At 38.8% G+C, this 14,024-nt stretch overlaps 1 protein-coding gene across 1 annotated transcript; it reads left to right on the plus strand.

Moving 5' to 3' along the window:
* The first annotated feature begins 468 nt into the window (after window positions 1–468).
* Window positions 469–13,701, plus strand: FUCA2 (alpha-L-fucosidase 2). Its single transcript, XM_070952125.1, has 7 exons — window positions 469–767; window positions 3,307–3,494; window positions 4,234–4,573; window positions 7,086–7,296; window positions 10,020–10,210; window positions 11,377–11,485; window positions 12,975–13,701. Exons 1-7 carry the CDS (start codon window positions 469–471, stop codon window positions 13,113–13,115), a joined length of 1,479 nt encoding a protein of 492 aa, XP_070808226.1. The 3' UTR covers window positions 13,116–13,701.
* The last annotated feature ends 323 nt before the right edge of the window (window positions 13,702–14,024 follow it).

The following is a 14,024-nucleotide window of genomic DNA, read 5'->3' on the forward strand; positions in this document are numbered from 1 at the left end:
ATTGAGGAAACACCTCCTAACAATGAGGACAATTAACCAGTGGAACAGCTTGCCCTTCAGACATTGTGGGTGCTTCATCATTGAAGGTTTTTAAGAAGAGACTTGGCAGTTACTTATCTGAAATGGTATAGGATCTCCTGCTTGAGCAAGGGGCTGGACTAGAAGACCTCCAAGGTCCCTTCCAACTGTGTCATTCTGTTAAGATGGCACCTTTCTTTCCCTCCCACATCTAAAAGGTGGGATGAACTTGCCAATAAATGTCGAAGACGGCGCCTTAACGAACCTGCAGCCTTAGATAAACCACCCTCTCACAAAACACTTGTTACCCAACCATTGTGTGTGATTGCACAACCACCCGAGACCGGAGACAACCCTGTTCCGCAGAAAGGCAGAACTCAAAGCTTCACGGGCGGAAGCAGCAGGGCCGGCGTCCACAGCCGGTCCGGCGGCCATGTGACTCGGCGTCATATGATTCGAGGGAGGCAGAGAAGCGAAGCGGGAAACGTTGGGAGTTCAGTCCGGGTTCCCATGGCTCAGCCGGACGGTTCATCCTTTCTCCGGCGGGAGTTTCCTCGCTTCTTGCTGCCGTTACCCCCGCTGCTCATCTTCCTCCTGCTACCCTCAAGCGGCCGGGGCGGTGGCTACGATCCCACTTGGGAGTCTCTGGACTCCCGGCCGCTTCCGCCCTGGTTCGATGAAGCCAAGTTTGGGATTTTCATCCACTGGGGTGTTTTTTCCGTGCCAAGCTTCGGCAGCGAGTGGTTTTGGTGAGGTTCCCCTCTGCCAGCTCTGCCATGCGTTTTCTCTGACCTCGCCTCCCTGTTTTATTTATTACCCGCCTCGGTTACTTGCAACTAGCAGTGTGTGCTTTAAGGATTCTTCTCTGCTGGGAAGACGGGCATAAAACGAAACGGGCATGAGTTGCTCTGAATCTCATTGCAATTCCATCCCCACCCCCCCTTGGGGTAATGTGAGAATCCGTCTCACACCAAAGTACTGGCCCCCTTCTAATTCTATAGAAAAGCACTCTACAGACTGTCTTGGTCTGGAGGTTTGGAAATCATGGGTGTTTGCAGAACACTTTGAAGATTCAGGGAGAGACACCCGTAGGCATTGTATTGCCTATTCCCCGTTTGAAAATGAATATCTTGAATAGCGGGATTTCCCCTTCATCCTTTACTTTTTTTTTTCCAGCTAACGTTCTCAGCTGATTTCATTATTCTTGAACCTTTGGAGAACTCTGTCATTCTTAGTTCTCCTAGGCAACTTCTGCTTTTATTTCTATTTTTAATTTAAAGGTTTGTGTATGCTTGCATGCTAGGGAAATGCCTGCGTTTGACATAATTTTTGCTGCTTGTACTCGCAAGGATAAGCAACAAAATGGATTTTGAAGTGTATCTTATGTATTAATTTTAAGATGTGAATAACTCAGTGTGAACCCTGGAAGTGGGTCAAAGACAGAACTGGAGGTTGTCAAGCCAGGAAGTTGAAATCATTATCAAACCAGGCTTTGCTTGCCTTGAAGGATTTTCCTGTCTAAAGGGAACATTTTATAATAATATAATAAACACTGCTGTTAATTGCCCTGTCACTTTGCTCTCAAATATGTATAGTTTAAATCAACAGTCATGTCCATTTCTTCTGTACTTTATTTCCTAGAGGAATTACTGTTATAGCAGATTGGTTCTACATGGGGTATGAACAATATTCAGATACAGAATGCAATGGTACACAGTTTGCAATGCATCAATATTTATCCATATGACACCATTTTTGTACAAGATGCACTAGCTCCCTGTAGATTTCCAAATGCAATTGAAGATGCTGGTTACCACCTTTAAAATCCTGCGTGGCATAGGACCATCCATCTCCAATGGTTTCAACTATAGGACTCAGGAGACAGGCCTTCTTTGTTGCAATACCTATCCTATGAAACAGCTTCCCCCTGAGAGTGGATAGCCTGATCCTACTGGCCTTCTGGAAGGTTGTAAAAACCTGGTTTTTCCCTCAGGCATTGATAGATTGATTATGTGCCATCAACTCAGTATTGTCTCCTAGCAACCACATAGATAATTTTTCCCCATCCTAATATATCCTTAAAATGGTATTTCATGTCTTCCAAAGTTATACTTATCACCACTATAACTGAGTCCATCCGATTTGCTACTGATCGTCTTATTTCTTTCCATGTTTCCCAGCATCTTTTCTCAGTGTTCTTGGGAAAGTTAGCAAATTGAACCGAATTATACTCTGCTTACCTCAAACTTTAGATTTTTATATTTATCATCGAAAGCTATATTTCCAGAATTCTGTGGGCTATCAGGCTTTGAATTTTATTCATTTTATTTATTTATTTATTTATTTATTTATTTATTTATTTATTTATTTATTTATTTATTATTTTATTATTTTATTCAATTTGTATACCGCCCTTCTCCTAGTGGACCCAGAACTAAAACACATACCAATACAAAATTTAAAATTATTAAAAGAATTACATACTTTGGCCCCAAATTTAAAACAATTCGAATTAAAACCCATTTACAAATTAAAAGCTAAAAAACTAAAAAAGACTAAAAGAGGGGGGGTTCAGGCCAGCCCTGCTTGATGGAAAAGAAAAGTTTTCAGGGCACGACGAAAGACCCGGAGATCCGATATCCTTCGTATCTCCGGGGGCAAATCGTTCCAGAGGGCAGGAGCTGCCACAGAGAAGGCCCTCCCCCTGGGGGTCACCAGCCAACATTGCCTGGCTGACGGCACCCTGAGGAGTCCCTCTCTGTGGGAGCGTACTGGCGGTGGGAGGCTATCGGCGGCAGAAGGCAGTCCCGCAAATACCCAGGTCCTATGCCATGGAGCGCTTTAAAGGTGGTAACCAACACCTTGAAGCGCACCCGGAAGACCACTGGAAGCCAATGCAGCTCACGTAGGAGAGGTGTCACATGGGAGCGCCTCCTCGCTCCCATAATCCCCCGCGCGGCCGCATTCTGCACCAGTTGGAGCCTCCGGGTGCTCCTCAAGGGGAGCCCCATGTAGAGAGCATTGCAGTAGTCCAGGCGAGAAGTGACAAGTGCCTGAGTGACTGTGCGTAAGGAGTCCCGATCCAGAAAAGGACGCAACTGGCGATGCATTTAGAGAATGCATCTTGAGATTATCAGAAAAAATATTTTAAAATACTGGTTCTGCACTTGCACAAAGCTTGCACATATAATACTATGTTCAAGATATGTGTAAGAATTTGCTTTAGTCTTATCTTTGTTAGTCCTTCTGTCATTGTATGCAGATACATGGGATGTTGTTCCTTTGCAGGTGGTATTGGCAAGCGGAAAAGAAGGAACCTTATGTAACTTTTATGAAGAAAAACTACCATCCTGGATTCACTTATGAAGATTTTGGCCCTATGTTTACAGCTGAGTTGTTTGATGCCAAGCAGTGGGCAGATATTCTGAGTGCTTCAGGTGCCAAATACATTGTCTTGACTTCAAAACATCATGAAGGTAAAGTGGCCACAGTTCTTTTGGATCTCAATTGGCTCAGTTTAGTTATTTTACCAGATGAAAGGCTTGGGTAAGATATCCTCATTATATTCCAAATAAAAAGAAAAAGATGACTGAAAGTAATGTTATAATGCTAAGCCAGGTTGATGAAGATGATTAAGATGAAGAGGATGCAATGAAAGAAATCAGGCAGCAGATAGCAAAAGTAGATAGCCCTATCTTAGAAGCTAAGTTGAATTGGCTCTGGTTGACATTTGGATACAGAATTACTGGAAAATCTCAAAAGTAAAAATTAATGGAAGAAAGCAATGGCAAGCCATTTCTGTAACCCAGCCAAAAAGGATTCCAGTTCAATATCTTTACACCCTTCTATAGAAAAAGCCAAAATGGTTTGGTTTGTGTGCTAATCTGTAAAGGATGGAGTTATATGTCATGCTGGGCTCAAAATAAGCATATTGTGTGCTTGGTATGATGTGTTAATAATAAATCACATCTTACACTTTCTCCTATGATACTGCAGAGAGGGTCGAAATAATGTAGGACAAGCGATCCTGTATTATCTAGTGATAACTAAATTTAGATCATCTTGTTGAAGATGCCTTATACAGTGCAGTCTCATTAGTCTCATATCAGGAGATAACAATGGCAAAAAAAAAAAAGCGTGAAACAAAGGTTTCCAGAACATATACTGTACACACCCAAAATAGTTCATTCCTAACCATTTTCTTTCTTTGACCAGGTTTTACTCTGTGGGGGTCGAAATATTCCTGGGCTTGGAACAGTGTGGATGTGGGACCAAAACGGGACCTTGTGGGAGAGTTAGCTACATCCATTAGAAACCAGACAAGCTTACGTTTCGGGCTATATCACTCATTGTTTGAATGGTTCAACCCTCTCTTCTGTGATGATGCTGCTAGCAAATTCAAGAAACAACAGTTTCCAAATGTCAAAACTCTCCCAGAGCTTTATGAGATTGTGATGCGATATCAGCCAGAGGTTCTGTGGTCAGATGGCGATGGGAATGCTCCAGATACTTACTGGAATAGCACTGCCTTCCTAGCATGGCTTTATAATGAGAGGTATGTGTTATTTTCGTATTGAAATAGTGCATTTCACCTAAATATTTAGAAGGAAATTGTGCCCTAATCATAATGTTGTATAATTGATTGCTTTAAAGCTGCAGTCCTGGTTCACGTTGCTCCCTTATTTTTAAATAGTACTAAGATTAGAGTATTGCTTCTAAAATAATTTAATTGGATTCTATGATCTAAAACAGTATCTTGATGGTGAGAAAAAAAATGAAACATTTCACATGTCACTTAGGAATATTTCTTGTGACCATCCAATCACAGTCAGCTTTGGAAAAAGTCTGGCCCTCTCTTCATAGAGCTGCTACATAGTTTAATCTTTGAGTTACTTGCATAGTTTATACTGTTGGTAATGAGTTAGAGCAGCTTCTCTGGGGTTTAACACTACTTTTTGGCATCTGTTGAAGCCTTATCTTCCCAGCCATTAATATTTCTTTTAGAACTTCATACCGTTTATTTTGTTGATAGTTTTACTCTAGTTTTATGTGTTGCATTTTATTACTACTGCATTTTTATTACCGTTCTTGCAGCTTCTTATCTTAGTTTTATGATGCTTTTTTCATTATTTCTTTATTTGGCATTTTATGTTCTCAATTTGTAGTGGCTACAAAGATGAATTCGGGTACAGGATGAATTAACAGTTTAATGCATAACTCCCTCCTTTCCTTCACCCTGCTTAAAGTCAGAGATTTAATCCAGAGCCTGCTGGGAACTATTGCCTAAATACATCATAAGATTGCAACTCCTGCATTTCAATTTTCTGCCTTCCACAAACATTGTTCTTTCTGTTTGCAAAGATTTGCAGTTCCACTGTGTTATGTTTATATTTACTGTTTTATCTCTGATTTTATATTTAATTATCTTGTGTTTAAAACATTTGCAATATGCTTACAAGTGGGCCTCCCAAAAATCAAGTATCAGACAATCGAGAACTGGCACTTCTTCAAAATTGATGGAGAAGCAATGGATTTAAAACTGGCATTTCTAAAAATTCTAACCCAAGAATTCATAATTGTTTTGAGAAACCTACGTTTTCTGGAAATGTGTCAGAATGAGAGTATATTATTTGGCAGAGAATTTCAGAATAGCAAATTGCATGTGTTAAGTTCTTCTGTGCCCTTTGTTAAAGTGAACCATGCACAAGATTATAGATAAATGCACTTTGAGTATTTTCAGTCTGAAAACTTCATGTATGTGATAAGTTTGCCTTCATTATTATGCCCCTTTGAACATTACTTTTGCTTGAAGAAAGAGAAGGGCCAAGACTAGTGGTATAACCACACTGCTCAGCATCTCTCACATTGCCACAGGAGCTGATGGGCAATAAAATTAAGGCCATCTGGCAGGTCACCGATTCCTATCTCTGCTAAATTGGTGCCACAGGCTCACACCACAGTGTTGTACTATCATTTTGCGAGTTCCGCCTCTTAGGGAAACTGTGCAACAGCACAACCCATGTAGAAAAAGAGCATGGCTTGCATCACCATGTGATACTGCTTGTGTTATTTTGATCCCTCTCTCCCTTTCCCTACAGACATCACTGCTCTGCTCTGCTCTGAAGGACCACTATATAGCAAGGAGGAAAGAATTAGACAATAGAAGTAACATCAGGCATTTATTGTTTTAAAATTCTGAAAATCAGAATGGAAGAAAAATTAATCTGACGTGCATATTCAGGGAACAAATAACATTAAATTTGACCAGGGACAATTTTAAGATTTTACCTAATTGTTAAAGATACGATTACAGTGAAAGCTTGATTTTTCCAGACCTCAGTACAACAGACTTCGCATGCAAATGAGATTATGTAAATGCCAGTTTGGGTCATTTGTGTAATAATATCATCTAAATAATGCCGATTATGTCATTTGTATTAGTTTGTATCAAAGGAATGACATTGGTCATTTGTATCATTGGCAGCATAATAGAGTTAGCTTTGACAAGATGGGCAGCATATAAATTCAGGGAGTCCCTGGGTTGCAATTGTTTGACTGTTCAATTTTACAGTGGCGCTGAATGAAAAGTACTTATGACTGGTACTTGGAATTCTGTCTGTCATAACATCCCAGTGGATACATGATTGCAGTTTCTTATATTCCTGTCTGCTTCCCACAGAGTCAATGGGGGAGGCGGTAGGGAATCAAAATCATGTGAGGTCCCTCTTAATGACCTTTGAGATGCTCAGGTTATGATGGCAACCGGGAATGCCAGAATTCCCATTACTAAGTGACACAGTTGCATGATGTTGTGCTTTACAACTGCATTCCTTACAATGGAAATTATGGTCCCGATCATCTTTGTAACCTGAAGATTACTTGACAGAAACTGATCTGACATTTGGGAATAATGGATCTATTCTTTTAGTTCAGTTGAAGTAAGTTTCCCTATATCCTACCTTTCCTCTCAAGTTTATTTTTTATATTCAGTGAAGAATATAAATGAAGAAATGTGCCTGCAGGTTTGAGTTGGCACCACATGCCAACAATGTGTTTTAATTTTTCAGCCCTGTTCAGAAAACAGTTGTAACAAACGATCGCTGGGGAGCTGGCACAATATGCAAACACGGAGGTTTTTTCACTTGTGCAGATCGATACAGCCCTAAACATCTCTTGTCCCATAAGTGGGAGGACTGTATGACAATTGACAGAAAGTCTTGGGGATACCGAAGGGATGCACAATTAAGTGATTATCTGACTATTGAAGCTCTCATACAGGTAAGGCAAGTCAAAATGGTACCTGTAATTGTATGGGGACTACTAGTTCTTATTTTTTCCGAAAACATGAATAGCTTATTTCAAAAATGTAACAAATTATATATTTAGTTAGAATAACTAATTAACAGAACACCTTACTGTCCTCGTGCATATCCTATACATAGGTCAGGAAGCAATAGTATGGACAGAATACAGTGAAGTAGTCTGGCTCTAGATTGGCAAAGGAGTGAGAGAAGGCTGTATCTTCTCCCCTTATTTATCAAACCTATATGCTGAATACATATTAAGGATAGATGGATTGGAAGAAAATGGCGGAAGACGTATCACTAATCTGCCCCAAGCTGATGATACCCTTCTGATAGGTGAAAACACAAAGGACCTGCGAATTCTAGTAATAAAAACCAAGGGCACAGTGAAAAAAATGAGACTAAAATTAAAAGATGACTGGTATAGAACCGGCCTCAGAATTGACAATGAAGACAGTGGATGGCTCCTGCCTTTTAGGATCAATTTTCAACTGTTCCAGAACCAGCAGAAATAAGTCACATGTTTGCATTTGGCAGAGTAGCAATAAAGACTTTGGAAAGTATATTCATATACTAGAACGTGTTTATATCTACAGTTAATCAGACTTGTGTAGGCAGTGTTTTTCTCTGTAAGAAATGAAGGTTTCTATTGGAAGTGAAAACTGTAATTTAAAGAAGTAGGCTAGGAGTATTGATATTTTTGAATTTTGGTGTTGTAAAAGACTTTAAAATTATGTGGTTAGCAAAGAGAACAAATAGATGGATCATCAAAAAAATGAACCCAAAGTTCCAGCTTGAGGCACAGATCACTAGTAATCCAAGATCTAACCCTTTGGAGAAATCTATAACGTTGGGACAGCAGTATGACTTGCAGTAAAGTGGATGGATTCATTTACAGCAGTGGCTTCACCATTGGAAGACCTGAAGGAGTAGGCTGAGGACAGATTATCCTGGATAAAATCTATTTATGTGGTCAATAAGAATCAACACAGATTATAAACTAATTTATAAACTAATTAAACCCTACAGTTTGTTATCCTAGAGTTGCAAAAAGTTCTTAAATGGGAATATTTCCCATCTTTTCACTCATCTTTTCTCCCCAATTTCACTCCACATTTTACTCTTTCTGTTTTGGTTTGTTTCTTTGATTTGTATGAGAAACTTTGCAAATACAGGATGTAGGTACTATACAATCTGATTTAGAACCATTATCTTATTGATATCATGTTACAAAATTTAAATCAGAGTACTATGTGATCTGTTTTCTCAAATACAAAGAGAAGCGAGAATATATTCAGTTTTTGCTAGCCAATTCCCAAAGAACATCCAGATCCATTCAAAACCCTGATCTTTTACATCTATCATGTCTTAGATTTATATGTTCAAACATTGCACTGAACCATAAATCATGGTACAAAAATTACAATCCCTTGGTTCATAAAATCAAACCAAATAAGCATAAATGGGCTTAGCTCAAATGTGTGATCCAGCTGTATCACCTCTGTTTGTATAAAGTTCTATGGTTTAAAATGCTGTACTAGAAATTTATTTTATGTTCAATCATCAGGTCAATTCCAATAAGAAACAAAGTTCTCTCAGCAGAAACCTTGAGGTTATCTCTTCGAGCAATTTGGCAATTGCTAGAAGCAGCTCCTCATAATCCTGAATATGTTATTCTGTAACTTCATAATTTCAGCCTTGGAAAAAGCTGTACAAATGCTTAAGTTTAAGATTACTTTATTGTCATTGCACCTCGTACAACAAAATTAAATGCCATTTCAATGCACATTATACATAAAAAATAAAAAAACACACATCCTTCACATTCTATGCACTTGAATTGAAAATCCCTGATATTGCATTAATATTAATATATTAAGTTAATATATATTAATATTATATATTATTTAGATAATATATATTATAATTAGTATTAAAATAATAAGTTTTAACTAGTTTACGTTTTTATGAATTCAGCGGATTTTAAATAGATCTAGGTATGGGAACTTTGCAGTTGTAATCTGTAAGTAATCTGCTAAATGTGTATCCCTCTAGAATGGGTGTCAAACTCAAGGCCCAGGGGCTGAATCCAGGCCCCGGGGTGCTTAGATCTGGCCCACGGGGCTACCCTGGAAACAGCAAAGGACTGGCCCACAGTGTGTCTGCCAGGGAAATGGAGCTTGGGAGAGCCGTCCCAGGCTCTGTTTTCTGCCACGACAGCCTCCTGCAGCTCTCTGCCAGCAAAAACGGAGTAGCACGTGACATGGAGCTCCCCCCCCCCCCCAGCACACACACCTGGTCCTGCATGTCAAATACAACCCTGATGCGGCCCTCAATGAAATCAAGTTTCACACCCCTGCTCTAGAACATAGACCTGTTCTTCAGTCAAATGAGCAAAAGGAAATACCAGGAAGTAAGAGAAACCTGACCTACTAGGTAGGTGAACTGAGCTTGCCAATGCCACACATAGGGCAAAAGGACAATGTAAAGTACAGAGCAGGATGTTGATGAGCTCATGAATAAGTTTGTAGTGATTCATAGAACTGGCAACTCCACTTGAATAGTTGTACTTTGCTTCAACCTACAGCAGTGCACTGGCAGCATTATAACAGAAATATTGATTTAGACCGGAAAAACTCAAAACACACGTTTTGAATTTTAGAATCTTGTGTTGATCATTTTTTAAAATTGTTTCAGCAACTTGTAGAGACAGTAGCATGTGGAGGAAATCTTTTGGTGAATATTGGGCCCACCCATGATGGTCGCATTCCTATTATATTTGAAGAGCGTCTGAAGCAAATGGGGACTTGGTTGGCATTGAACGGTGAAGCTATTTTCAGCACTAAACCTTGGAGAGCCCAAAATGATAGTATAACACCAGGAGTCTGGTGAGTTCATGAGATATTACAATATTAAAGTAACTAAGTAGCTTTAAACATGTTTAAACTGAACAAGATTTACTTGTGAGTAACCTGGGCCTTACATTGCAATCATACAGGTAGGGTTATATTGTTAAAATTGTGCAAGATTGCACCTGAATTTTTATATTTAGATGGCTGCAAAAGTGGGAGGAAACCAAAATAGATGCTCAGCTAAAGATGAACAGTTACAATTTCCTAATTATTCATATTTGGTTTGGCTTTGAACATACATAAAACTTGCTGCTCAATATTTCATCAGCGGAAAATGCTCTGAAAACATAACTTGCAGATAACATAGTTTTTAAAAATTCTGTCAGAAATAAGAATGTGCAGGGCAGTAATGATTAGATAAAAAGCTACATTTAAAATTGAGTGAATTAAAAGAAAACATACATTTAGATGTTTCCAGTAGGATTGGTTATATATGGATTGGTAGATTATTGGCTACAGACATCAATTGCTAATTCATACTTGTACATTGTTTGATCTCTAATATGTTTTGAAAGAAGTAGATACAAGATTTGAAAGAAGTAGATATAAGGGCTAAATATATGTGGGAGAGACGCTATTTATTTTGATCCAAATTAATCACTTCCTGAGACTGCTGTTTGCTTCAAGATGCGATTTCAAGATGTGCTTCCTTCCTGATGTTAGATAACAACCCTAGATTGCTATAATATGTTCCAGAATATGCCCTGGCTCCCATCACCTCCAATCTGCTACTTATTAGGACTTTTGGTACATATATTTCAGTCTCGGTGTTATTAGCATTTCTAAAATCTGCAAGCTATTAATGAACATTTTTTTTCTTCTTCCTTCACAAAAATGCAGTTTTAGAACATTTAATGACCAAGTATTGGTAGACTATTAGATATTTGTTGGTGGAAATAATCATCACAAAACTCAATCCTCATTTTATTCTCTCTTCACACATCAGGTGTCCCCATTTGGGATAACAAGCGGGGGGAGGGGATCTGCTGTTTTTTGCTCCTAGATTTTCCTTTCGCCCCAAAAAACTTTAAACTGTTTAAAATATCTGTTATAGTTTTATTACTGTAACTTCTCAGAGGTCTTGGAAAGATGTTTATTCTGAAAGACTAAAGATACATAATAGAATAAAATATCCCCATCAGGTACACATTCAAACCAAAAGAAAACATTCTATATGCCATTTTCCTTAAGTGGCCAACTTCCGGAACTCTGACGCTGGGTGAACCAAAAGCTATTCTTGGGAAAACAAAGGTAAGCAATTCTGATTATAGCTGAAGACATCAGAAAATGCCAATAGGCAGCCTCCTTGCAAACTATAGATCCTTCATATTGATCCACTTACTCTTCCAGTGAATAGGGGTTGTTATGTCTATCTTTTTGGGGTTTTGTGAGCATGGATTAAGGTTATTTTTATTGATGCTTAGATGTAACTTTGGAAAAATAGTTAGCACTAGCATACAGAACATGCTGTGTCAGACTGGACTATGTTAAGTACCACCACTAACTCTGATCTTTCAGTAAATCAGAAACATCTGATAATTGATGCAACTGCTCATCTCTATCACCATGTCCTACTCCACCCTCAAATTTCCTTTCAGAAATCTAAATGGGAAACTAGAATGTGTAATAAGTTTCAGGAACCAAATAGCCTAGGCATGAGTGGTTTCACAGTGCTGAGACAAAGACCATAATAGCACAGGGTAGCAATAACAAGTTTACATGATAGAATGACTTATTTTCAAGTATGCTTAAACCAAAGATGCATGATAACTCTTGTAGTCAAAACAAATTTTATTTCAGTGGAAGAAGTTTGAAGGACGGGGACTTCCTAGAACTTTATTTGGGTGTGTAATTTAGCAATCTCTCTGCATGAAACTTAAGTCACCACCAAGCATATGTGCAGAACGCTACTAAATTTACATAATGAGGTTTGGTGTTTTTTTTTTTTACTTAATATGCTATGTGGAAGGTGGATGAAAAAACAGAGTTTTAGACTGTCAAATCAAGATAGCCATTAGCTTACCACTACCACTGTGGCTGAGGATGATATATGGACAGAGATCCATAGTTTTAGTTCCTGGTTTGTTTTTGTGGCTCAATGTCTGTAGAGATCCTTAGTCATCCTGGTCAGTTGCCCCAAAGTTGCTTTCTTTCAAAAGGCAACTGGATTTTCTTGTTTTGCTTGAAGATGTTTCGCTACTCATCCAAGAAGCTTCTTCAGTTCTGACTGAATGGTGGAGAATGGAAGGATTTATATTCCTTGCAGTCATATGGTCATTAGCTCTTTCTGAAAGTTGTTGAAGCCACTTGGAGGTTTATCTGTGTCCTCAGGGTCACCTAAATCCTGTAGTCTTGCAATTCTCCATTCAGTCAGAACTGAAGAAGCTTCTTGGATGAGAAGTGAAATGTCTTCAAGCAAAGCAAGAAAGACCAGTTGCCTTTTGAAAGAAAGTACTTTTGGGATAACCATCACCTGGATGACTGAGAATCTACAGAGACATTTAGCTGTCTGTTTTGTGATGAACTCCCTTCGAATGTTGTGGGAATTTGAACGGTTTTTCAGGGGGAAAAACACCAGTTAACGTATTTCTAATTTAAATTGTACTTCAAACAAGCCATGATTTTATGTAATCCATGAAAGCAGCTAATTATTTCTTCTTATTACACATGAATCCATTTATCATTTGAAAAGCTTTCTTCCTACTTTCCTCCCATTTATAATAGCTTTTTAAAATTTCAGGTGAAACTAATAGGATATGAAGAATCATTGCCCTGGATTTCTACGGGAGAAAAAGGAATGATGATGGCTGCACCTCTGTTACCATTCAACAAATATCCCTATCAGTGGGCCTGGACTCTACAGCTTACTAATATACAGTAGTGACAGAATCTTGCTCTGCTGAATTTTTGTAACTGGAGAAATAAGGATAGATTTAAAATAGAAAATAATTCAGGCACCAATCTTCTTTTCTTCTCTTAATATTTTTAAAGCAAGGTTGATGGAAGAATGCATATAGCAATCACAAAAGCTGAATAGGAAAGGTTAAGTAAATTTATATTGTCCAGTGAATGCTGAGGTACTGAAATAGCAATAGCAGATTTATATACCACTTCACAGTGCTTTAGAGCCCTCTCTAAGCAGTTTACGGAGTCAGCATATTGCCCCCAACAATCTGGATCCTCATTTTACTGACCTCGGAAGGTTGGAAGGCTGAGTCAACCTTGAACTGGTGAGAGATTTGAACTGCTGGTAGCCAGCAGTCAGCAGAAGTAACCTGCAGTACTGTGTTCTAACCACCATGTCTCTTGATAGACATAACAGAAGTATTGAAGTTTATGGTGTTAAATACAGTTCTTAATACAATCTTGCTTTTGTGAAATAGAATACTGAATTCAGTAAAAGATGTTACCATGGAAGGGAGTTTCAGAATTGTTTTAAAATTGGGGCTTTAATCTTTCCCCCCACAATAAGCTTTTATCGTACTTATTTTGACTACCTCAGAGAATTCCAAAGAGGTTAAAACTTGTCTATTGGCGCTTAGATCTTAGTTTTGAGGCGATAAAAGTGATCTAGTACTCTGAATACACGTTTAAAGCCCCGCATGGGATGGGTGCAGGCTACTTGGACCGTCCTGATGGGACTGGCCTGCCTCACATACGCTGGCAGAGGGGTTATGATACAGATTCTGTCAGGCAAGGAATTCTGGCTGGTGGGATCCAGGAGAAGAGCCTTCTATGCCATGGTTCCTGCCCTCTGAACATCTTACTCCCTGAGGCAAGATTGGCTCCC

The sequence above is a fragment of the Pituophis catenifer genome, unplaced genomic scaffold (genome assembly GCF_029215685.1).
Source record: "Pituophis catenifer annectens isolate HBS135680 unplaced genomic scaffold, rPitCat1.0.hap2 SCAF_1, whole genome shotgun sequence".
Taxonomy (NCBI): Eukaryota; Metazoa; Chordata; class Lepidosauria; order Squamata; family Colubridae; genus Pituophis; species Pituophis catenifer.